The sequence below is a fragment of the Aotus nancymaae genome, unplaced genomic scaffold, assembly GCF_030222135.1.
Source record: "Aotus nancymaae isolate 86718 unplaced genomic scaffold, 86718_ANA_hifiasm-v0.15.2.pri h1tg000016l, whole genome shotgun sequence".
Lineage (NCBI taxonomy): Eukaryota > Metazoa > Chordata > Mammalia > Primates > Aotidae > Aotus > Aotus nancymaae.
In genome coordinates this window covers 39,327,744-39,351,132 of record NW_026988428.1, presented here as the reverse complement: position 1 = coordinate 39,351,132, position 23,389 = coordinate 39,327,744, and the positions used below count along the sequence as shown (strand labels likewise).

The 23,389-nt window shown below is 51.9% G+C and overlaps 3 protein-coding genes and 1 long non-coding RNA gene across 6 annotated transcripts; 1 reads left to right on the top strand and 3 right to left on the bottom strand.

Moving 5' to 3' along the window:
* Nucleotides 1-2,302: 2,302 nt before the first annotated feature.
* On the bottom strand, nt 2,303-4,367 carry LOC105715916 (uncharacterized). The gene is made up of 2 exons (XR_001107158.2): nt 4,105-4,367; nt 2,303-3,814 (listed from the first exon to the last, which is right to left on the bottom strand). It is a non-coding gene; the product is annotated as an uncharacterized LOC105715916 (long non-coding RNA).
* Nucleotides 4,368-4,454: 87 nt separating this feature from the next.
* CD63 (CD63 molecule) lies at nt 4,455-7,941 on the top strand. Its single transcript, XM_012450392.2, has 8 exons — nt 4,455-4,508; nt 5,101-5,177; nt 6,109-6,297; nt 6,482-6,556; nt 6,651-6,746; nt 7,161-7,301; nt 7,529-7,612; nt 7,785-7,941. The coding sequence occupies exons 2-8, from the start codon at nt 5,112-5,114 to the stop codon at nt 7,848-7,850; spliced, it is 717 nt and encodes a 238-aa protein (XP_012305815.1). The 5' UTR covers nt 4,455-4,508; nt 5,101-5,111; the 3' UTR covers nt 7,851-7,941.
* Nucleotides 7,942-8,710: 769 nt separating this feature from the next.
* RDH5 (retinol dehydrogenase 5) lies at nt 8,711-13,882 on the bottom strand. 3 transcript variants are annotated; one of them, XM_012450390.3, is made up of 5 exons: nt 13,173-13,882; nt 11,936-12,282; nt 11,484-11,742; nt 9,364-9,527; nt 8,711-9,089 (listed from the first exon to the last, which is right to left on the bottom strand). In XM_012450390.3, the coding sequence occupies exons 2-5, from the start codon at nt 12,243-12,245 to the stop codon at nt 8,866-8,868; spliced, it is 957 nt and encodes a 318-aa protein (XP_012305813.2). In that variant the 5' UTR covers nt 12,246-12,282; nt 13,173-13,882; the 3' UTR covers nt 8,711-8,865. The 3 variants fall into 3 exon arrangements, with proteins under 3 accessions (XP_012305813.2, XP_012305814.2, XP_064233257.1); XM_012450391.3 differs by having other exon boundaries at nt 11,936-12,263; XM_064377187.1 differs by lacking the exon at nt 13,173-13,882 and having other exon boundaries at nt 11,936-13,166.
* Nucleotides 13,883-13,981: 99 nt separating this feature from the next.
* Nucleotides 13,982-17,582, bottom strand: BLOC1S1 (biogenesis of lysosomal organelles complex 1 subunit 1). The gene is made up of 4 exons (XM_012450393.2): nt 17,432-17,582; nt 16,630-16,702; nt 14,459-14,591; nt 13,982-14,183 (listed from the first exon to the last, which is right to left on the bottom strand). Exons 1-4 carry the CDS (start codon nt 17,574-17,576, stop codon nt 14,073-14,075), a joined length of 462 nt encoding a protein of 153 aa, XP_012305816.1. The 5' UTR covers nt 17,577-17,582; the 3' UTR covers nt 13,982-14,072.
* Nucleotides 17,583-23,389: the final 5,807 nt, after the last annotated feature.

Here is a 23,389-nt window from a genome sequence, read left to right as displayed (position 1 = left end):
TGCTCACCTGGATGTCTCTACTTCCTCCCCTTACTCTGGGGCCCCAACAGGTGCTCCTGACACTGCTCCAGAGAAAGCACCCCATCCAATGGCCTCTCGCTTTTCACCCAAACTGCCCTCTCTACACTATTTGGCAGAGTTCCCTCTTCCTGTATTTATTTATTTATTTAGAACAGAGTCTTGCTTTGTTGCCCAGGCTGGAGTGCAGTTGTGTGATCACAGCTCACTGCAACTTCCACCTCCTGGGCTCAAGTGATCCTCCCACTTCAGTCTCTAGAGTAGCTGGGACTACAGGTGCTCATCACCAAGCCCAGCTAATTTTTTTTTTTTTTTTTTTTGGTAGAAATGGGGTTTTGTCATGTTGCCCAGGCTGGTCTCAAACTCTTGAGCTCAAGTGGTGTGCCTGCCTTGGCCTCTCAAAATGCTGGGATTACAGGTGTAAGCCACTCCTGTCAAAGTTCTCTTTTCTCAGCTGGGCAAGGTGGCTCAAGCCTGTAATCCCAGCACTTTGGGAGGCCAAGGTGGGTGGATCACTTGAGGTCAGGAGTTCGAGACAAGCCCGGCCAACATGGTGAAACCCCATCTCTACTAAAAATACAAAAATTAGGCCAGGTGTGATGGCTCATGCCTATAATCCCAGCACTTTGGGAGGCCAAGGCAGGCAGATCACAAGGTCAAGAGATCAAGACCATCCTGGCTAATACGGTGAAACCCCGTCTCTACTAAAAATACAAAAAATTAGCTGGTCATGGTGGCAAGTGCCTGTAGTTCCAGCTACTCGGGAGGCTGAGGCAGGAGAATTGCTTGAACCTAGAAGGTGGAGGTTGCAGTGAGCCGAGATCATGCCACTGCACTCCTCCTGGGTGACAGAGCAAGACTCTGTCTCAAAAAAAAAAAAAAAAAAAAAAAGTAGCCAGTGTCGTGGTACACGCCTGTAGTCCCAGCTACTTGGGAGACTGAGGCAAGAGAATCACTTGAACCCAGAAGGAGGTCGAAGTGAGCTGAGATCGTGCCACTGCGATCCAGCCTGGGCAACAGATCGAGACTCTGTTTCAAAAAAAAAAATTCTCTCTTCTCTTGGCCTCCTTGAATGAGGGGGAAAAAAGCACAGGCTTTGGAACTCCCCCAGAGATCTGGGTTCAAATCCTAAGACTGCCTTTCACTGGGTTAGATCAATGTGTCAGAAGCGTTTGATCCAGAGTGACTCCATTTTGAGTGAGGGCTGGGACTTGCTGGGATGCATTCTCAGAAAGTTAGGCATTTTTAGCTTCCAGACGTTTATGGTTAAGGGAACAAATTAATAATAATAATAAACAGATAATATCGATTCTTACAAAATATAGTAATTAAGAAAATTAATCCTTTATCACAAACCCTTGTGCAGAGCATATCTCTCCATATATACAAGCATTGTACCTAGGGTGGATGTGTTCCCCTCCGCTTTTTTTTTTGAGATGGAGTTTCACTCTCGTTGCCCAGGCTGGAGTGCGGCGACACATCTCTGCTCACTGCAACCTCCGTCTCCTGGGTACAAGTGATTCTCCTGCTCAGCCTCCTGAGTAACTGGGACTACAGGTATGCACCACTATACCTGGCTACTTTTTGTATATTTAATAGAGAAGGGGTTTCACCATGTTGACCACCAGGCTGGTCTTGAACTCCTGACTTCAGGTGATCCACCCGCCTTGGCGTGGTGAGCCACCATGCCTGGCCCCTCCTCTTACTTTCAGGAACATCCTACTCTGTCTATGGAGCAGCTGTTCTTTCACCACTTCACTTATTTTTTTTTAATTTTTTATTTTTTGAGAAGGAGTTTTGCTCTTGTTGCCCAGGCTGGAGTGCAATGGCGTGATCTCGGCTCATGGCAACCTCTGCCTCCTGGGTTCAAGCGATTCTCCTGCCTCAGCCTCCTGAGTAGCTGGGATTACAGGCATGCACCACCAGGCCTGGCTAATTTTTGTATTTTCAGTAGAGATGGAGTTTCTCCATGTTGGTCAGGCTGGTCTTGAACTCCTGACCTCAGGAGATTCACCCGCCTTGGCCTCCCAAAGTGCTGGGATTACAGGCGAGAGCCACTGTGCTGGCCCTTCACCACTTTACTTTCTTTTCTCTTTTTTTTTTTTTTTGAGACAGAGTCTTGCTCTGTCTCCCAGGCTGGAGTGCAGTGGTGCGATCTTGGCTCTCCGCAACCTCTGCCGCTCAAGTTCAAACGATTCTCCTGCCTCAGTCTCTCCAGTAGCTGGGATTACAGGTGCCTGCCACCACACTCGGCTAATTTTGTATCACCACTTTACTTTCTTTCTTTCTTTTCTTTTTTTTTTTTTAAGATGCGGTTTCACCATGATGGCCAGGCTGGTCTTGAACTCCTGACCGCAGGTGATCCACCCACCTCGGCCTCCCAAAGTGCTAGGATTACAGGTGTGAGCCACAGCGCCCGGCCACCACTTTACTTTCTTAATAAATTTGCTTTTACTTTGCACTGTGACTTGCCCTGAATTCTTTCTTGCATGAGATCCAAGAACCCTCTCTTGGGGTCTGGATCGGGACCCCTTTCCTGTAAACAAATGCACTGGCCGATAAAGAATTAAAAAAAAAAATAAAGAAAAAAAAAGAAAAACTAGAGTAACTTATCGACATAATCATATCATGATATGCCCATTTTGTTAACCATGATAACAGTTCACAAAATAATTTTCTCATGTCTAATTCTCAGTCCCAAAATGTCTTTCACAGCTGGTTTGTTCAGACAACCATTCAGTGGACCAAGTTGGTTGTTATGTATCTAAAGTCTCTCAATCTTGATTTTCAGACCACCTTCGACACATCTCACCACATCCTTCCCAAGCACTTCGAGCCAGCCAACCCCAAGCTGTCATATACTTTAAAAAATGCTCCTTTTTTTTTCACAGTTAACTGCTTCCCTGTCCCTGGAGCTCTCGCCTTTATTCTCCAAGGTCACCTTGAGTACACTCCCCTGCTCCGTGAGATCCATTCTCCTATCGTCCCTCCCTTTGAGCTTAACCAGCTGCCGCGGCAGGCTTCTGCCTTTCTTCAGTGTGGCCAGAACTTGGTTCTGCCTGCTGGCACAGGGCAGGGCCACTGTCTTCCTCTCCTTGCAGCCCCCGTGCCTAGCACATGCCTGGCATCTAGTGGCAGCACAATGAGGAACCTGAATACTCCTTTCTTCAGCTCTTCGCTCCTCCTCCACAGCCTGCCCGCCATGGCCAGGGACAGCAAGGTCGGGAAGGGCTTGGTGTGTCCCGCGGGAAGGCCGTGATCCTGGAAGCTGCTTCTCAGCCCAGCCCAGATCTCCTTCCTTTTGCTCTAGTGGTTTCTTTCCTTCTTTGTGTACACACATAAACCAAGCCTTTAGATACATACATACACCAAGACTCAGGAAGCGGTTCTTGAGGCAGGACTCTAAGAGCCCAAGGAGTGGGGCCGAGGCTGGAGTGTGGGGGTGTGACGGTCGGTCCTACCCTCTGGTCCGTTCAGATCAGCTCTTTCTGGGGACCACCCCTGGCACACAAGGGAGGGAGGCTGCTTGGCCCCCCTAGGCCGCTTCCAGCCCTCACCTGGCTTTGTCTTCTGGGATAAGACGGGGAAATCCAGAGGACATAAGCCTCTCCCGCCTTCTTGTCTTCCCGCAAGCCCACGCCATAACAGGCGGATGCAGGAGCTGTCCGGGAGGTTGGGAGCACAGACCTTGTCAATCCTCCCCCCAGAGGGCGGGACCCGACGCGGACGTGTCTTGATTGACTGGGGAGTGTGGCTTCGAGGAACGGTTTCCTCCCCTTTGCTCAGACCAGGAGCCCTGGAAAATGGAGAAGCTGTGCTAATGGAGGGGGGCCTGAAACCCCCACTCTAGAATGCTCTAGCATGTTGGGAGACACCCACGATGTGAGGCCAGGGACTTTCTGGAAGTGCTTGTTCTGGCCCCACCCGACCCCAGGCAGACCACAGCGGTCTGCAGAGTCGGATGGGGAGGGGCTCGCACTGGAGAGAGCTGGGCTGTGGGAGAAGGATGGGGAAGCCTCTCTCAGACCGCCGGGTCACTCGTCCTCCGCTCTCCGCCCCGGCCCCGAGAGGGTAACTCTCACCCACCTCCTCCGCTTCTCTGAACCAGAGTGACCCAGGCGGCGCTCCGCCCCGCCCTCCTACTCGGTGTCGGCGCGGAGGTGGGGGCGCCGGAGGGGGGCCCCAGGCGCCTTGAGGTCTTGCGCTGGCGGCTTTCCCTTTGCGGGGGTGGGCGCTGTCTTCCGGGTAGGGGCCACGTGGCCCTGGCTGGGCGGGGGGCTCGGCCCACCCCGCGCCCGCCCCAGTGACTCAGACCTCAGCTGTTCCCGCGTCACATGAGGGAGGTCGGCGGCCACCCGGCGGGGGAGGAGGGGACCGTGGCTGGAGCCCGGGGCGGGGCCGCGCGGCAGGCGGGGCGGGAGCCGAGGGGGCGCAGCTAGAGAGCCCCGGCGCCGCGGCGGGAGAGGAGCGCGCAGCCTTGGGGAGCCCAGGTGAGGCCGGGGGGCCCCGGCAGACTTGGACGCGGGCTGGCGGAGACCACCGGCGCTCCCCTCCTCCAGGGCTGGCCCCAAGCCCGAGGAGACCTGCCCGGCGCTCTCCAGCCTCCCTCGAGCAACTTTGCTTCGAAGTTCCCAGGGCCCGGGCAGAGTGTGGCGGGGGTGCCGGCCGCACTTTATTTTGGTGGGCGGAGAGGTCCGATCCCAGGGGAAAGGGGCTGGGGTGGGGGTCGGGGTTGGGCTGAAGACCGTTTGTCCGGACTGGTTGGGCGGGGAGGGGGTGTCTGACGCCGGGAGGCTGGCGGGCCGAGGGTCGGGGTCTGACTCAAGCCCCTGCCAGCGTCCTCGGATCTGTCCTGGGCCCCACGGGCGGCGGGGCGGGGTCCGGGCTTCGCGGCCGTCACCCCCACCCCTCTCCTGCGGGTGGAGAGGGGGCTGGGAGACGTGGATCCGACCGCGGGTTTCCGGGTGGGAGGGGCCGGGAATCGGGGCCGTGCAGGGAAGCCCTCGAGGGCCGGCGGGGATCGCGGAAGCCGAGGTCTCCCCTCGGCCGGTGTTAATCCCCCCGCCCGCCCCTCTGCCCCAGGCCCGGCAGCCATGGCGGTGGAAGGAGGAATGAAATGTGTGAAGTTCTTGCTCTACGTCCTCCTGCTGGCCTTTTGCGTGAGTGGCGAGGGGTCCTGGGGGGCGCGCTGGCAGGGTGCGGGGAGACCTGGCTGCACAGTGGTGAGGGCTGAGGGAGTAAGAATGAAGGCAGCTGGAGACCAGATGTGGAAGGAAAGCCAGGGGAAGACAGCGCGGCCACTCCCTCCTCCAGCTTTCCTGGACACCTGAGGCTGGTTTCCACAGAGAATGGCCATCCTGGGGTGCAGCAACCCCCACCCCCACCCCTCCTGGCCCTTCCTGTCTGGTGACCCAACCACTTGTGATATGGGGCAGTGAGTGGGGCAACCAGCCAACTGCCTGATGCTATCGCCCCGGGGCTTCCCTTCTCTCCCTTCTCCCCTCTCTTCCTCACCCACAGCCCCATCCCTCTCCAGTCCTTTTCCCCCTTTCCCTCCTCCCAGCGCTTGGGGGTGAGGAAGGGCTCTGCCCACCTCAATTTGCTTCTGCCCTGGGCTCCTGTCTTGAGAGGCTACTGTTTGTCTAGGGCATATCACTCTTTCCCCCTTTTCCTCTTCCCTTCTCTTGGCCTAACTAGCCATAGGAACCTTAGTTACAGCTGACGCGCGTGGGGTGTGCACTGGAGGATAGCGAGGGGGCAGTTCTGGGAGAGAACTGAGCTGGGAACCCTTGAGGCCCGTAGAAAGCCTTACTCTAGGTCAGAAACATGCGCTTTCGGGGGTCAAGTCTTTCTGGGAAGCCTTTGAATTTAGTCAAGTCCCTGATTAAAGAGCCTGGAGGGGGTCAGAGGAGCTGGGGCCAGGCAAGGATGGGTCATCCCCCTTCCCCACAGCCAAAAAAGTTCACTGGAGGTGTGAGAATCTCTCCTCTGGTTAGGGCCAAGTCTGTGTCCTGGGTGTACCCCCGTCCTCCACCATGGAGGGCCACTGTGTTGTGGGTCCAGCCTAATCCTCGCCTGCCTTTCTCTTAGGCCTGTGCAGTGGGACTTATTGCTGTGGGTGTCGGGGCACAGCTTGTCCTGAGTCAGACCATAATCCAGGGGGCTACCCCTGGCTCCCTGTTACCTGTGGTCATCATTGCAGTGGGTGTCTTCCTCTTCTTGGTGGCCTTTGTGGGCTGCTGCGGGGCCTGCAAGGAGAACTACTGTCTTATGATCACGGTGAGTGGCGGGGAGTGGGACCAGCATGGGTGATCTAGGACTGCCAGGGCAGCTTGGTTGGGGCTTAGGAAGGTGGGTGAGGTGAGGTGGGTAGGTGGGTGAGGAAGATGTTTGTGAGTGTCCCCTGAACGGGCCCCTGTAATGCATAGACTCCAAACCTGATTCCTGTCCTTTGCTCCTGCAGTTTGCCATCTTCCTGTCTCTTATCATGCTGGTGGAGGTGGCTGCAGCCATTGCTGGCTATGTGTTTAGAGATAAGGTAAGCAGGAAATAACGGGAAGGGCCTGCCTCAGCCTGGCAGGGACCCAGGTGCTTGAATTCTGACTGCAGCAATGCTCCTTACCTACTCTCAGGTAATGTCAGAGTTTAATAACAACTTCCGGCAGCAGATGGAGAATTACCCAAAAAACAACCACACTGCTTCGATTCTGGACAGGATGCAGGCAGATGTGAGTGGGGTTATTGGGAGCAGGGGTGGTGGGAATAGAGAATTCTCATCTCTAAGGCCGGGCGTGTTAGCTCACGCCTGTAATCTCACCACTTTGGGAGGCCAAGGTGGGTGGATCACCTGAGGTCAGGAGTTGAAGACCAGCCTGGCCAACATGGCGAAACCTGTCTCTAATAAAAATACAAAAATTAGCCAGGTGTGGTGGCGTGCACCTGTAATCCCAGGTACTCGGGAGGCTGAGGCAGGAGAATCGCTTGAACCTAGAGGCAGAGGTTGCAGTGAGCCGAGATCGTGCCACTGAACTCCAGCCTGGGCGACAGAGCAAGTCTCTGTCTCAAAAAATAAAAAAGAATTCTCATCTCCGTATTGAAGATGAGGTTCACTTAACCTTCTCTGTATTTCTTCCCTCTCCCAGTTTAAGTGCTGTGGGGCTGCTAACTACACAGATTGGGAGAAAATCCCTTCCATGTCGAAGAACCGAGTCCCCGACTCCTGCTGCGTTAATGTCACTGTGGGCTGTGGGATTAATTTCACCGAGAAGCAGATCCATAAGGAGGTAGGGAGGAGACTGTGTACGGGACTTGGGAAACCTGGGAAATGTTTTAGGAGGCAAGAGAGACCTAGGATGGAGGTGGACAGGGTCAGGGATGGGGAGGGGATCTGGAAATGATAAGGGTGGGGTGAAAGGTACAGGGGCAGGGAAGAGACTGATGGACCAGGGGAGGGGCATGGGGTAGGAAGTTTCTGATGGTGCTTTTGCACTGCATGCCTGCCACCCTTCAGGGCTGTGTGGAGAAGATTGGGGGCTGGCTGAGGAAAAACGTGCTGGTGGTGGCTGCAGCAGCCCTCGGAATTGCTTTTGTCGAGGTGAGAGAGAACCCTGAGCAGGGGCTGGGACTCAGTCCAGGGTGCCTGGAGTAGGGGCAGTGGGGAGGGTGCTGAGCAGGAGGTACTGGCCTGGGAGTGTGTCTCTTGCATGGGTCTGGGGTAGCTTGCCCTTCTGACTCCTCTCCACCCCGGTCCCCATCTTTCTTTCTAGGTCTTGGGAATTGTCTTTGCCTGCTGCCTCGTGAAGAGTATCAGAAGTGGCTACGAGGTGATGTAGGGGTCTGGACTCTTCACCTTCTTCATCTTGGGGAGTGGAGTAGTATCCTCCAGGTTTTTCAATTAAACGGATTATTTTTTCAGACCGAAAAGAGAGATGGTCTGAGTTTGTCTTAGAGAGATGCTCGAGTCCTTCCTTTCCTTACCCATGTTCCCTGTCCTCTGGGACTTTACTGTTTGTGTACTTCGGGAAGGTGTATTGTGGGGTGTTTGGGAAAGGAGGACTTTGCTGAAGGTGTTGGTTGGGCAGGCAGTGGGAGAGGTGGCGATCCAGAGACTGTGGTGCTTCCTGCCCCCTAGTCTTGTGCTGCTAGGCTCACTCCGAACATTCACAAAGCCATCTGCTGCCGGAGTCAAAGCAGCTCCCCAGGAAGGCCCCACGTGGGAGAGCCCAGCCCACAGCTACCTTGGACATTTTCCTGGCCTTTTGTGCACCGCTAAGGGCCTAGCACCTCCTGCCCTGGCCAGTCCTCCAGGGATCCAGCTCCTTTCAAAGTGGTGATAAGTTGCCTTGACACCTGTGTGGCCAGTCTTCTCCTTAGCAAGAGAATTTATGTGAATATTGCCTTTTTTTCCGTGGAAGCCATCCAGCCTGACCCCACCCCTCTTCATCAGTTGCTCTTCTCCCCCAAGAGATATAAAGGCCATTCCCAGTACAGACCCTGAATTGCAACCTTACTCCCCTTTAGAAAATAAGGAAAACGTATTAAAGTGCCCTCTGATGGCCCCGCCTCGAGGTACAGCTGTAGATGTGAGGCAGCTCCCTGGCGCCCCCCTGTGGGTGTTAGCTATTTTGCAGGCACTGAACTGACCAGAGACCGCGAGCCTGTTGTAGTAGTTAGCACTTAAATGAGGTCAGCCTTCTACTGGGCACCTTCGTTTCTGCCCACCTTCTTTTTATTTTTCAAACAACACACTTGTTAGTGGTTATTTTGTGACAGGCACCAGGCAGTACCAGGGTGAGGGCAGAAATAAAGTCCTTGCCCTTGAAAAACAATCTTGCTGGAAGGCTGGATTCAGTGGACTGCTTGGGCAGGCTTGGGAAGGACCCAGGTGAGCACAGCATCCACCAGGCTGGCTGGCAGGTAGGAGGCAGGCAGCCAGAGCAGCTTGGCATCCCAGCCTGGGCTGTAGCGGGTTCGGGGGTGTCGAGCAGTCAGGGCATGCTCCAGGCATCGGCTCACCTTGGTGAGGTCCGGGTCGCAGATCAGGTTCATGATGCGCTCCTGCACTTTGAGGTCTGCAGCCCCATAGGTGGTGGCAGTCAGCTTCCCTTCCCGACTCCAGCCCATCTTAGGTACTGTCTTTTGGGGCCCAGGGCTTGTTGCCCTCAGTCCCCTCCTCAGTGTGGAGAATGGGCAGGTTCCACATGGCCTGGGCACTCTTGTGGCATCCTGTTCACCCTCAACCCTGCCCTGGGTGCCCCACCCGCCTCCCAGCAGGTTTATGTGGGACTGGCCTTTCTGGTGCTCTCACTTCCCTTCATGTGCCCCTGTGTGGGCTTGGCTACTCACACTTGGTGAGGAAGGCCCCCCCATAGTGGGCCTGTGTGGCAGGAGGTAGCCGGGCCCAGCAGGCCTGCAGCATTTTTTCCAGATTCTCCAGGTTGGTCACAGGGGTTCGGAAGAAGCCAGGCTCCACGATGGAGACGCGTATCCCAAAATGAGCCACATCCCGCCTAGAGTGGGGGCAGAGGGAAGCTGCTGGGTTCTTGCCCTATAGGGAGGGGACTTTGAGGGACACGGGTTGGGGAGAACGTTACCACAGAACAGGGACAAGAGTTTTGACGGAGATGCCTACTGCCCTGGGACAAGGGCCAAGTGGGGTAGAGAGAGGAAAGTATTTCTGAAGTTTGTTTTCTTTGATCTAGAGCGGGGGTCAGCACATTTTTTTCTTAAAGGGCCAGAGAGTTAATATTTTAAGCATGGCAGGCCAAGAAACAAAATTAATGATATTATCAGGTTCTTATGTAACAGTTTACAGTGTAACCATTTCAAAATCTAAAAACCATTATCAGCTTGTAGGCAACTGGCCAGATCTGGCTTGACAACTGAATTTGCCAATTTCTGACCTAGAGGAACCCCATTCCCTTGCTCCCAAAAAACAGGGTTAAGTCCTGAGTGCTGGATATTGGAGGCATAGTCTGGCATTTGTTGGAGGGTAAGCTGATGGGGAAAGTGAGGATACAGCCCATGGCCCTGGTCTTAATTTTCTACATCTACCCTCCTGATGTAGAAATCTAAGTATAGGTAATGAGAAGGAGGGGAGGGGAGAAAAAAAAATCCAAGTCTAAAGTTTGTGTTCCAGTATGCAGTGGCTCATGCCTGTAATCTTGCCTTCCTTTGGGAGGCCCAAGCAGAAGCATTGCTTGAGGTCAGGAGTTTGAGACGTCTGGTCACCACAGCAAGACCCCATCTGTAAAAAACTACTAGCCAGGCATGCTGGCATGTGCTTGTGGTCTCAGCTACCCAGGAGGCTGAGGCGGGAGTATCGCTTGAGTTGCTTGAGCCTAGGAGTTTGAAGCTGCAATGAGCCATGACTGTGCCACTGCACACACACACACAAAATATGTGTTCCATGATGCTGCCTGGAAAATTAAGGCTGAGAGATAGGGACAAAAGGAGACATTCAGATTCTTTTCTACCTTCTAAGGAAACCTGCCTTTGTTAAAATCTGAATCTTGACAAAGGCAGGCTTCCTTAGAAGGTAGACTAAGCTTAGGCGCCTTGTACTTCTGCTAAGAACTCAGGCCCTGCTCCCCTGTGGTCCTTATCATGTCTTTGTGCTCCCATGGAACTTTGCACCTTATTGTTTGAAGATGAGAGGCAAGGCTGGGCGTGGTGGCTCACACTTGTAGGACTTTGGGAGGCTGAGGTGGGCGGATCATGAGGTCAGGAGTTCGAGACCAGCCTGGCCAACATAGTGAAGCCCCATCTCTATTAAAAATACTAAAATTAGCCAGGCATGGTGGCGTGTGCCTGTAATCCCAGCTACTGGGGAGGCTGAGGCAGGAGAATTGCTTGAACACGGAAGGCGGAGGTTGCGGTGAGCCAAGATTGCGCCACTGCACTCCAGCCTGGGCAACAGAGTGAGACTGTATCAAAAAAAAAAAAAAAAGGCAGGAGGATGTAATGACCTGTGGGCAGGCAGACCTGGGGTTAAGTTCTAGTGCTTCCACTATCTAATTATATATGAATACCTTAACCTTTATGCAAATTAACCCTTATAGGGTTGTTGGGAGAATTAAATGAGAAAATGTCATATGTTACCAGCTTACTGTAATAGCTACTATTAACAGTAGTTTGTTTCCCAACTAACGGTTATGATAGCAGGCTTTTTTGAGCATTTACTATGTGTCAGGCACTATTAGGTCCTTATATGTACCTCACCTTACAATACCCATGAGGCAGGTTTTCTCATCCTGGTTTAACAGATGCATTAAAAATGGGTAAAGAGAAGTAATCTACTTATGGTCACAAAGCTTATATAAGGGTGGGGTTTGAACCCATGAAGTCTAGCCCCAAACTGTCTCTTCTTAAACATTCCACTGTACTGTATCTTAGCCATCTCTGCTGGCCCATGTTTGTTGAGTGGGCTGCCTTAGTCTTGGAACTCAGAGCCCTGTACGCCTCACCTCAAGCTGTCAGAGAAGGCCTCCAGGCCAAATTTGGAGACACAGTAGCCCCCACCATTGGCTGCCAGGCGACCCAGGACGCTGGTGATGTTGATCACCCGACCCTGGGCTTGCTGCAGGAGAGGCAGCAGGGCAAGGGTGACCCCGATGGGACCCATTGTGTTCACATTCAGCACCCGCTGGAAATCATCCCGGGTCAGCCATGGTGTGGGTCCGATGACACCAGCCACACCAGCATTATTCACCAGACCAAAAAGCCCTGTGGGGAGATGAGAAGGATGCTGGGGGTAGGTGAGGCACTCCTGCAGCCCCTTTTCTTTCCAGGAGCATCTGAAAACTGCTCCTCCTCAAATAGTCCCTTTAGCTTACCACAGCCCTTGCAGGTGACTCCTGGGGTCACTATGGGGATCAGGAGACCTCACACCACATTCCTGGTGGTCTTTCACACTTACCTGCTTCCTTAACGTGTGTCTCCACCCACTTGGCTGCCTGTTGGACGCTCTGGGGATCAGTGATATCCAGCAGGGTGGTGTGGAGGCGGGAGGAGGCCACCCGCTGCAGGTCCTCGGCCCCGGAAGGGGTCAGGCAGCTGGCCAGGACTCGGAAGCCTCTCTGGTCCAGCTGCAGTGCCAGAAGGCGCCCAAAGCCTGAGTCACAGCCGGTGATGAAGACGAAGGCATCGCTGGCAGGCAGGCTCTGCTGGTCCCTGAGCAACCACAGCACTGCCCAGAGCAAGGCACCCAGCAGCAGAGGGAGCCACATAGTTGGAGCCCAAGTGACCTGCAGGTGGCAGCCCAGGCTGGGCAGAAAAACTTGTCCAGTTTACTGCGGCCCTCAAGCCCTTTCCCCTAATACCTTCCCTGGCTGGAAGCATCTGGTGTGAGCAGATTGAGAAATTATCTGCTTGGCAGATAACTGGCCGACTATGGCTCATCTGTGCAAAACAAAGATGTGAGCAGACCCTGTATTTGTAGTTAACTAAAACCACATGAGCCAGGTTCTGTGTACAGACCTGCTGTATGGAGCAGAGACATCTTCTTGCTTGCCTCACACCTTCTCTCCTACTAAACCAGGGATACTGAACCTTCTTTTTTTCTATTTTTTCTTTTGAGATGGAGTCTCACTCTGTCACCCAGACTGGAGTGCAGTGGCACAATCTTGGCTCACTGCAACCTCTGTCTCCCCGGTTCAAGCGATTCTCCTGCCTCAGCCTCCTGAGTAGCTGGGATTACAGGTGTACGCCACCACACCTGGATAATTTTTTTGTAGTTTTAGTAGAGATGGGGTTTCACTGTGTTAGCCAGGATGGTCTCGATCTCCTGACCTCGTGATCCACCTGCCTCAGCCTCCCAAAGTGCTGGGATTGCCAGCCCACGCACTTGGGACACCGAACCTTCTATATGCAACCTGGGTCTTGTGTTTGCAATGATGTACAGGGCCAAGAGCCCTGCATTTAGTCCTGGTGGCCTCAGATTTGCTGTGTGATGCTGAGCATCTCATTGTGTCTCTGAACTGCTCTCGCATCTACCAAGTGAGGCTAAGACCAACCAGGTCCACCTCAGAGTTGTGGAAGATGAAAGGGGATAATGTGTGAGGAAGCATGTTAAAAGCGGAAAGCTGTGAGTTGCCAATACGTGTAATATCTAGCTGTCCTTCTCATAGTTCCCCTAGCTCCCAGTATCCACTTACCTCCTATGGGGAAAGCTGGCAGGTACTACAGCGCCCGAAGCTGCTGCTCTTGCTTTTGTTTGAGACTCTCCCGGTCTTCCCAGCCTCCCACCCTAGCTACTGCTAAGGCCAAAGTCCAGAGTGGGTGGACTTGAATGCCAGGCGCATTAAGTGTACGTGTGACGGGTGGGGATAGGGCTGAGGAGGAGGAGGAGCCAGGGAAGCTGGAGCTTGCCTGGCTGAAGCCAGGACTTGGCAGAGGCCAGATTTGCCTAGGCTCCCCCCACCCCTTGGTTGTCTTTCTCAGCCGGGGTTCTTGACCATCTATGTCATGGTCTCTGAGGAGGAGGGAGCTGTCAAGGATGGCAGCTGCACCGCTGTTGGTAACCGTTACTGGACCTGTCATTCCTCCCCCTTCTCAGCCCTCAAGTGTCCCCAAGAATTAATCTCCCACCTGGCTCAGACTCATGACACTGCTTAGTGTTAGCCCGGGAGAGGCCGTGAGCATGTGGAGAGGCAGAGAGCCAGAGCTGGGGACCAGGCCTGTGCCTTACTTTGTTTCTCTATTGTAAGAAACAGGTCCTGAATTAGGAAGCCTGGGGCAGGGCTACTAGGACCTTCTCTGGGGAGGGATGGGAACTCCCACACTCTGCTTGCCTAACAGACACTTGCACAAGCGCCGAGGAGGAGAAAAGAGGTGGGACAGTAAGAGGAAGCTAGTCCAGCCTCTACCCAAAAGGCACCTGTCCCTTAGAGAAACCACCTTTGAACCTTCCACTCCCACCCCCGACATTGGCGCTAGTAGCTCTTCGAAACACACCACAGAGAAATGGAGGCGTGTGTTTTATTCAAGGCTAGTCAGTCTCCCTCCTTCCTGCTGTGGGTGAGGTAGGAGGGATGGGTGGAGGGGGAGGGAACGGGCTAGGAAGGGGCGGACTGCAGCTGCCCTTTGTAGACATATTCCAGTGCAGTGGCAATGGTGCGCATGTCCAGCTCGATGCTCCGAGCCCAGTTCTCCACATCCCCAATTTCCTGGGAAGGGGGAGAGGAGGTGGGAGCCCAGGCATCAGAATGGGTAGAGTGTAGCTTCCAGTCTGGGGATACTTTTTATTCATCTCCTGGCAAAGGCTTTACTTGGACCTACCAACTGCTTTTCTTTCTTTCTCCACCTTTTCTGACACTGGGGCTATAGATGGGGTCTCTGGGACCACCCTACTTCCTCCTTAACCCTAGGCCTGAGGTAACCAGACTGGAGGCAGCCAAGGAGGGTGCAGGATTGGGGTGGTGAGGTAGGGAGTATGGCCCACCTTGAGTGCTTGGTTGAAGTTCTCCACCATTCCAATCCACTGGCCTGTCTGCTTGGCAAATTGGGCAGCCTGCACCTGTAGGGTCTTCACCTCATGGTCCAGCTTTCTCTGGTTCATGTAGGCCTGGGCTACACTAGGGGGTTGGAGGAGGGAGGAGATCAGCTCACCCAACTAGTTGGGGGTGGTCTCCAGGACTAATATCCCACTGCAGCAGTGGGAGTTCAGCCAAGAGTCAGGGCTCATCATTTGGCCATTTTTGGATGCGATGCAAATGACTACCAGTACATGCAAATAAATCCAGCTCCTTCTCTCACTCCCAGGATTCCCAGGAGAGCCAAGCTGGGAGCCGACTAGAAACATACCAGCTCCAACCCCCAAAAGGAGTTCCTGCAGCTGAGTGGGGGAAGGGAGGGAAAACGGGGGGCGATATCCCTGAGGAAGAAGCTGGGAGGGAAAAGGGGCATGGAAAAACTGGGAAAATGCAGCAGGAAGGACACATCTGGCAGTGATTGGAAGCCTAGGGATCTATGCAAGAAATTGGAGAGGGAAACTGGGCCCCTCCCTGAATCTGGGGTAGGAAGGGAGAACAAACCCCCTCCCCAGGAACCCTGGGTCAAAAGAGGATATCCCAGGGGTTTCTTCTCTGCTCTCACGTTGCTCTCCCTCTCCCGTCTTCGCCTTCGCCCACACAGATCAAGGAACACACATACGCTCCCTCCCTTCTGCCTTAGGCACTAGTTTTTCTTTTCAATCAAGGCACAGGCTGTGGTTTTACGACCATGGGGTTGGTGTCCACCACCTTCTGCCAATGTCTTTTGCCCTCCCCCACTCCTGCAATAATTGTTCTCCTTTATTGGCTGATGAATTTTTCACTTCCCACCCCAAAGCTCTAGTCAGTCAGGAGATTTCACATCCGGTGCCCCCACCCATTGGAATGTGTGGGGGCTGGAGGAGGGAAGGGGTTGATGGGGGCTGAGGGAGTGGGCAGGACACCTGACAGGGGCCAAGAGAGACTGAGCCTTTGTTTTCCTTTCTGGGGAATGAGAGGAGCCGTGGGCAGCAACACAAAACCCTTTCTAATCTGGCTTTGGCTTAGCTGCCCTCTAAGCTGAAAGTGGGGAGGCCTCTAGCAAAGGAAGAGAAGCAGGAGAAGCCTGGGCCAATCTCACAAATGATGGGCACAGCAGAGCCCAGCAGGCGCCAATGTGGGAGGGAGGAAAAGGGAGGGGCAGGTCTTGTCCCTTCTTTTTGGGAGACAGCTGGGTCACTGTCAAGGGTGGGGTGAGAACTGAAACAGACTCCCCTGAGAGTTCCTGAGCTCCTGGTTTTCCCCAATGACCACCTGCTTCTATATTCACACTGAGTAAAGAGAGCTGCCTGGAGAGAAGGGAGATCAGGGGCTCCAGCCACCACCTTCTTTTTCTCAACCTCCCCTCAAGATGAGTAACAAAGATGATCCCAGCCCCTGCATGGCTCACTTGGATGACTCAGTCTCTGGATTTATGCCAAGCTGTTCTATTTGACCTGGGGCAGAAGGCACCATCCTGCCTTTCTTCTAACAGGCAGACTAGCAAATCATCTCTGCACACTTCTGGCTCACTCGGGGTCAAGAGATAACATTCTTTGCTCTTTCCCAAGTCTTTGGCTGTTACTGGCATTCTCATTTAGGGCTGGGGCAGGGTGTAGCCCCTGGAGACCCAGCAGGAAGGTAAGAGACAGCCTGGTTCTGCCATAGCTCCTGGCACAGGTTCTACTCTCACCACCACCAGCTGTGCCATCTCTTTCCTGCCAGCTACTCCCCAGGCTTTCCAGAGGGTGGGAGGCAGAGAAGAAGAGGGTGCTCTCCCTCCTGCTGAAGTGACAGCTGGACTTGGAAGGGTGAAGGGAGGTGGGCAGATGGCATCAAGTTGAAAATGCCAGGGAAGTTAATGTGGGAAGGGGAAATCTGCCTGCTTCTCTAACCACTGCAGCTGTTCTTCCCTTGCCCAGTGCTAGGGCTCAGAGTTGGCTCAAGTTTCTCTACATAGAGCTGGGAGAGGCCGGGTAGGATAGGGGAATGAGTGCACCATCCCACCCCTTCGACAGCGGCCTGAGGGACAGACCTTGCCAGTGCCTAAACTTGGGCGGGGTGGGGAAGGAGGAAACTGGCGTTGATGAGAAGAGGTTCATACCCCACATTGAGGTGATCCACCAAAGCTTCTGTCAGGCAGGTCGCTGCAGTGATAGCCTCTCGCCTCCTCTTCTCTGGGGAGAGGGGGAAAAGGAATTAGAGGGGAGACTTGGTTTTTTGAGGGATAGTGTTAAAGTTTCCCTATCTGTTCATGACTCTTCCGCTAGTTGCCGAAATCTCTTAACTAATCTCTGAATGCCAGAGCTGAAAAGGACCTTGTAAAATATAGAGCAACCTCTTTCATTTTCGAGGTGAGGAAACTGGTACCCTGGGAGGGAAATGGACTCACTCGGGGACACCAGGAAATCAGTGGCAGGGCCCAGGACTCCTGACTCCCAGGCACTCTTTCTCCACTATCTTGGCCGAAGAATCGGTAACTCCGAGATTTCCAGCCCGGGCTCAGGAAACAAGTGCCCCACCTGCGTTCCGGCGGTTTCGGGCCTCCAAGAATCCCATTTCTGGGGGTTCCCCACACCCTCCTCCCTCCAGAGGCGCTGCCTCGCACCGCCAGGACGACAGGCTCCCTGGGCCACAGGCGGGAGCTCCGGGGCAGGGGCGGGGCTAAACTGCGGCCGAGACGGTTGTTGGGGGCGTTGCCGAGGGGACAGGAGTGTTGTCCCAGCGACCAGAGCCAGCTGGCAAGGGAAAGGAGTTTCAAAAAAAGCCGCCCTGAAATTCCCATTCCTTCGTGCCCATTGCCCGCTAGCCGGCGTCCTTCCCTGGGTATGGGTAGTCACTCGAGATCCAGGCTCCGGGCTGAAACTAGGCCGCGGCCGGAGAGAAAACGGAGATATTCGGCTCACCCTGCAGCTCCTTGCGTTCATTCTGTTTGGCCTGGTGTTCTTTTAGCAGGCGGGACAGCATGGTGGCGTCGGCCTGGGGGCTGGGGACGCCGGGCCCCCTCCGGCTCCGGAAGCTGGAACGCGCACCTCGGCTCCCCGGGGCCATGTCACGTGACCGCAGTGTCACGTGAGGTTGGGACCCGCCCTCTTTTGAGACGTTGGGTGAAGAAGATCTTGGCGAGGAGGGGAGGTAGAGGGTTGGGGAGGGCAGGTGAACCCTTTACTTTTTGGTGAGTGTTGAAGAAGCATTTCGTGATACCCATATTGCCAAGCCAGTTTTTAACATTGCCTTTGGATCTATCTCAGGCTTCGAGGGCTGGTGGTGCTAGTCCGTCTGTCACCGTTTGGTTGTTGAGGGAGCAGGGAAGCTCCCTGGACTCATTTAAATTCTTTTCCTTCGCTCTCCTTACCTCCTGGCAGTGCTAGCTGGTTCTCAGTTGATTCCCAGTTCCTTCCCTCTAGGAGAGAATGCTTTCCTCTCTCTCCCAACCCTCTTTCTTCTCACTACCCCACTGAAGTCTCTCAGCTCTGGGTGATAATTGTAGAGAAGCATTTTTAGGCGCTTCAGGCGGCCTCCTAGGGAGCTTGGCTAACTTGGCGGGCTGTGTGAATGTACAATTTCATCTCTGTCCTTTTGTGGTCAGGAATGCGAACCCATTTCAGTCTTAGCAGAAGCTAAGTGCTGTGCCAAAGTAAAAAGTGATTTATATAAGGCCTCTGAACTAAAAAGAAATGCTTCCGGGATGAACTCCAACGAGAACAATTATAAACATCATCAACATTTTCTTGCCATTGGTACAGTCTCTCTCGGTGCACCTTGCACTAACATGTTTGATGACTTTGGGCAAGTTGCTCACCACTCTGGATTCTAGTTTTCTCTTTAGTAAAACTAGGAGAAGGGATTGGATTAAATCAGTGGTTCTCAACCCTGGCTTAGCATTAGAATCTAAACATTAGAATCACAAAAATCACAAGGCTTATAAAAATGCTTTCATTCCAGACTAATTAAATAGAATCTAAGGGGTGGAGACCAAACATCAGTATATTTTAAAAGCTGTTTGGTGATTCTAATGCGTATGCAGGGTTGAGAATCACTGGACTAAACCATATCTAAAACTACTTCCAACTTTGGCATTCTCGAATTTTGTGATTCATTGGCATAGTTGAAGTTGACTTCATTATATTTACTTGCAGGGGGAGGAGAAATGGGTGCTGATTGAGTTAGAATAAAACATTCTTGAATTTTCTGAGTAAGATTTGAGAATTACTGATCAATGATTCATTCAGCTATTTGCAGAATAGCATTTCAAATCCTGGGAGGTGTGCAACTGTCAAAGGATTAATGTGGAGAAGCACATGAAATGCTTAAGTGGCAGCATAAAGCAAAACATTAAGTGCCAAAATAAAAATTCTAATAAAAACGTTAGGTACTGTTTGTATGTATGTGTCTAAATTGTATGCGTACTGTACCTTCTTTTTAAACATTTCCTGAGTACTCATCATAGGTCAAGCACTTTACATGTATTAGTTCATTTAATCCCTAGAACAGTTCTCTGAAGTATTATTATTAGTATCCCAAATTTGTAGATGAAGAATCTGAGGCAGTTAAGTAATAGAGTTCATTAGTGGCAGAGTTAGGATACGAACCCAGGCTATCTGACTCCAGAGCCTGAGTCTTACCACTGTATACTGCATAAACCACAGTTGAGACCCCAGGAGGGTAGACCCAGAGCACTTTTCTGGGAATGTTTGTGTCTCTAATCATTATGCCCCTCTAGCTTGCTGGGCATGAGCTGTAGGGAATCCTGGCAGGGGAGGAGTGTTTGGGAAGAGGCTCTGCTCCAGAGAAGGGCTGATCAATAGAAGCGGGAAGAGTGAAAGCATCACAGGGCAGCCTGGCCCAGTCCTCCCCCATCTCTGGCTCCAGCTTCCAACTGCAGTGACCAAGCAAAACAGAGGCAGAATGGAAATGCCTGGTGCCTCACCTCCAGAGCTGTGGGGCCTGGGGGAGAAGGACATGGGTTGGAAGTGTCAAGAGAATGGTGACATGGGATAAGTGAAACAGAGGGTGAGGGCTAATGAGGGAGGTTGGTGTTGGGGTCTCAAGGGTTAGTTCTAAATGTTAAGATTCGGCCGACTCAGGGAGAGTGTCAGGCCTGTCCTGTATTACCCTCACCCTTCTTGGCACAATTGCCTGATATTTTCACAATCAGTATAGAGACTGCCAGGATTCTGCAGACATTAGCCTTACCCTCCTCTCCCACACACTGGCTGTTCCTTTGCCCTAGAGCTGAGCAGAGGACATGGGTTATCTGTAATCTAGCATCCCCAACTGATCTCTCTAGGGTTATCCTCCATCTGTTCTTTTTCTGGACCTTTATTTTTCACTGTCTAACCTTAGTTTCTGCTGCGGTTGAAGCTCAGCTTCACTTGTCCTTGGTAGAGAGGGATGCAAGTCGCATACATATCTATCTGGAGAATGACTCTTGAAATTTCAAGTCTCTTTCTGTTCACCTGTCCTTACAATTTCCTACCCAGATTATTTACCCTTAGACTGAATAAATGCAACTCCACACTCCTTTCTCCACTGATTTCCCTCTTCTTTTGAGGTCTCTTTCAGAGTTAGCTTTAATTAGCAAGCTCCAAACTGACTGGCTGGGCCAAACAGGACTGGAAGCTGATGAGTTGTTAGGGGTTCGATGAGGACTGAGGGAGGACACAGAGTGAGTAAAGAAGGCTTCACATACTGGGAAATCTGGCTGGGCTTCAAGAGAGGGGGTTGTTGGTGGTGTGGCCAAGTTCCAAATGTTGGCAGGAAGCCAGCGCTCAAAGAAAAGGGGCCCTCAAGACAGTCTAAATGGCTTCCTTTGGTAAGTGACCTCCCAGTCCTTCTCAAGTGTAAGGGTTTCTTTTGGATCCTCAAAGACCAGAGCGGTCAAGCTGTTTCCCCACTGAATTCCCTCAATCACATTTGTGTTCTTTCTCTCCCAGCCACTCCCATAGTTCAAGCTTTGACTACAACCAGAATTCAGAGGCAGGGAGAAGGATTCCAGTGCTGGAGAGGAGAGTGGAGTGAAAAAGTCCTCATGTGGGTGCTGGGAAGGAAAACCTGACCCTGGGACATAAGCTCCAAGCGTCTGTTGCCAGATGAGGTGGAGGGAGAAGTTAGCCCTGAAGTGTGTGTTCTGGAAGTGTTTGCTTGTAAGCTAGAGATAACAACTGCAAAAAGTATGATTTGAGGGAGCTGAAAAATAGTGATCTCAAATGGAGGGGAAGAAGTTGTTAAAAAGGGAAGGAACAGGAGAAAGCCTCAGCTTCTACTCATACAAGAGCTAAAAGGGCAAAAATCTTGGCTGGATCTGGACATTTCTCAACTTTTAAAATTTTGGAGATTTTTGTAAAAATTATTAATCTTTTATTATTTATTATTTATTTATTTATTGAGACAGAGTTTCACTCTGTCGCCCAGGCTGGAGTGCAGTGGTGTGATCTCGGCTCACTGCAACCCTCCACTTCCTTAGTTCAAGCGATTCTCCTACCTCAGTCTCCTGAGTAGCTGGGACTACAGGCTCGGGCCACTATGCCTGGGTAATTTTTGTGTTTTTAATGGAGATGGAGTTTCACCACGTTGGTCAGGCTGGTCTCGAACTCCTGACCTCATAATCTGCCTGCCTCAACCTCCCAAAGTTCTGGGATTACAGGTGTGAGCCACTGCGCCTGGCCTAACCTTTTATGTTTAAATTAAATTTAATGTGTTTTAAAAATTCAGTTTCTCAGTCATACTATCCACATTTCTTTTTCTTTTTCTTTAATTTGTTTTTTTTTTTTGAGACAGAGTCTTTGTTCCCCAGGCTGGAGTGCAGTGGCACCATCTTGGCTCACTACAACCTCCACGTCCTGGGTTTAAGCAATTCTCATGCCTCAGCCTCCTGAGTAGCGGGGATTACAGGCATGTACCACCATGCCCGGCTGATTTTTGTATTTTTAGTAGAGATGGGTTTTTGTCATATTGGCCAGGCTGGTCTCAAACTCCTGACTTCAAGTAATCTGCCTGCCTCCCTCCTGAAGTGCTTGGATTATAGGTGTGAGCCACCACTTCTGGCTTGGAAATATTTTGAAACAATTATAGATCAGAGGAAGATGCAAAAACAGCACATGAAGTCTTGTATACCCTTCACCCAGTTTCCCCCAATGGTGACATCTTATGTAACTGCAGCACAAAACCAAAACTACTAAAAAGTTAATATTGGTACAGTACTTTTTTTTTTTTTTTTTTTTTTGAGATGGAGTCTCACTTGGTTGCCCAGGCTGGAGTGCAGTGGTGCGATCTCAGCTCATGCAACCTCCACCTCACAGGTTCAAGTGATTCTCCTGCCTCAGCCTCCCAAGTAGCAGGGATTACAGGCACGTGCTGCCACACCTGGCTAATTTTTTTTGTATTTTTTAGTAGAGATGGGGTTTCACTATGTTGATTATGCTGGTTTCGAATTCCTGACCTCAAGTGATCCACCTGCCTCAGGCTCCCAAAGTACTGGGATTACAGGTGTGAGCCACCAAGCCCGGCCTGGTACAGTACTGTTAGCTGGCCTGCAGGCCTTACTCAGTTTTTACTTTTTTTTTTTTACATGCATTTATTTATGTGTGTGTAGTTCTATGCAGTTTTATATTATGTATAGATTTGGATAATCACTACCATAATCAAGATACAAAACCCATCACCACAAAGGAACCCCCTTGTGCTATTCCTTTATATTTGTCCCCACCCCTCTCCATCCTTGTCCCTGGCAACCACTAACCTGGTCTTCATCTCTATTGTTTTGTCATTTTGAGATGGTATGCGAGTGGAATAATACAGTTTCAGCATTTTTTGCTGGGAGATAGGGTCTCACTCTATCACCCAGGCTGGACCGCAGTGGCAAGATCATGGCTCATTGCAGCCTTGACCTCCTGGTCTCAAGCGATGCTCCTGCCTCATCCTCCTGAGTAGCTGGGACGACAGACTTGGCTAGTTTTTGTATTTTTTGTAGAGATGGAGGTCTTCCTATGTTGCCCAGGCTGGTCTCCAACTCCTGGGCTCAAGTGATCCTCCTGCCTTGGCCTCTCAAAGTGCTGGGATTACAGGTGTAAACCACTGTGCCCAGCTCAGCGTTAGTTTTTAATTTAACTAATTCCTAAACCCTTGACTAAAATACAAGAAGTTCTCTGACAGGTTATTTATTTTAATGTTGAGCTTACTCTATTCTCTGGATCCTTATAGTTTCTTTTTTTTTTTCTTTTTTCTGAGATGGAGTCTCTGTCACCCAGGCTGGAGTGCAGTGGTGCCACCTCAGCTCACTGTAACCTCTGCCTCCTGAGTTCAAGCGATTCTTGTGACTCAGCCTCTGGAGTAGCTGGGAATACAGTCACCTGCCACCACACCTGGCTAATTTTTGTATTTTTAGTAGAGACGGGGTTTCACCATGTTGGTCAGGCTGGTCTTGAACTCCTGACCTCAGGTGATTTGCTTGCCTTGGCCTCCCAAAGTGCTGGGATTACAGGTGTGAGCCACCACGCCCAGCCCCCTCTAGTTTCTTAATTTCCCTCTTTACCTACAATATTATCTTCTACCCCAACATTCTGGTCTCATTTCTCCTTGAGGGAAATCTACATGTCTAAATTTACTAGGCTGGTCTAGTGTGCTCTGGTGTGTTCTCCTCCCTCCCTTGCCCCTTCTATTTATAGCTGGGCTAATTTTGGGTGGCCTCTTTCTCTGTTCTTTCCTGATCCTTCCTCCTGTGGTGGTGAGGTGACTTCTCAAATATTTGGACAGAGGAGGTCAGAAGCAGATTTTTGGCATCTGATTTCAGCCCTGGATCACAGAAGCCAGCCAGTGGGAATGGAGGCAGACAGAAGCTGCAGGTGCCGATAGGAGGCAGCTTG

Bases quoted from the DNA above. Each gene is read 5' to 3' on its own strand.
- BLOC1S1 (XM_012450393.2), bottom strand. From the start codon at position 17,576: ATGGCCCCGGGGAGCCGAGGTGCGCGTTCCAGCTTCCGGAGCCGGAGG. The intron at 16,703-17,431 runs GTGAGCCGAATA...CCCTCTCCCCAG, and splicing joins TGAACGCAAGGAGCTGCAGG to AGAAGAGGAGGCGAGAGGCT. The intron at 14,184-14,458 runs GTGGGCCATACT...CCCCCTTCCCAG, and splicing joins ACTTCAACCAAGCACTCAAG to GAAATTGGGGATGTGGAGAA.
- CD63 (XM_012450392.2), top strand. From the start codon at position 5,112: ATGGCGGTGGAAGGAGGAATGAAATGTGTGAAGTTCTTGCTCTACGTC. The intron at 7,302-7,528 runs GTAGGGAGGAGA...GCCACCCTTCAG, and splicing joins AGAAGCAGATCCATAAGGAG to GGCTGTGTGGAGAAGATTGG. The intron at 7,613-7,784 runs GTGAGAGAGAAC...CTTTCTTTCTAG, and splicing joins TCGGAATTGCTTTTGTCGAG to GTCTTGGGAATTGTCTTTGC.
- RDH5 (XM_012450390.3), bottom strand. From the start codon at position 12,245: ATGTGGCTCCCTCTGCTGCTGGGTGCCTTGCTCTGGGCAGTGCTGTGG. The intron at 11,743-11,935 runs GTAAGTGTGAAA...ATCTCCCCACAG, and splicing joins GACACACGTTAAGGAAGCAG to GGCTTTTTGGTCTGGTGAAT. The intron at 9,090-9,363 runs GTGAGTAGCCAA...ATGGGGCTGCAG, and splicing joins GGGGGCCTTCCTCACCAAGT to ACCTCAAAGTGCAGGAGCGC.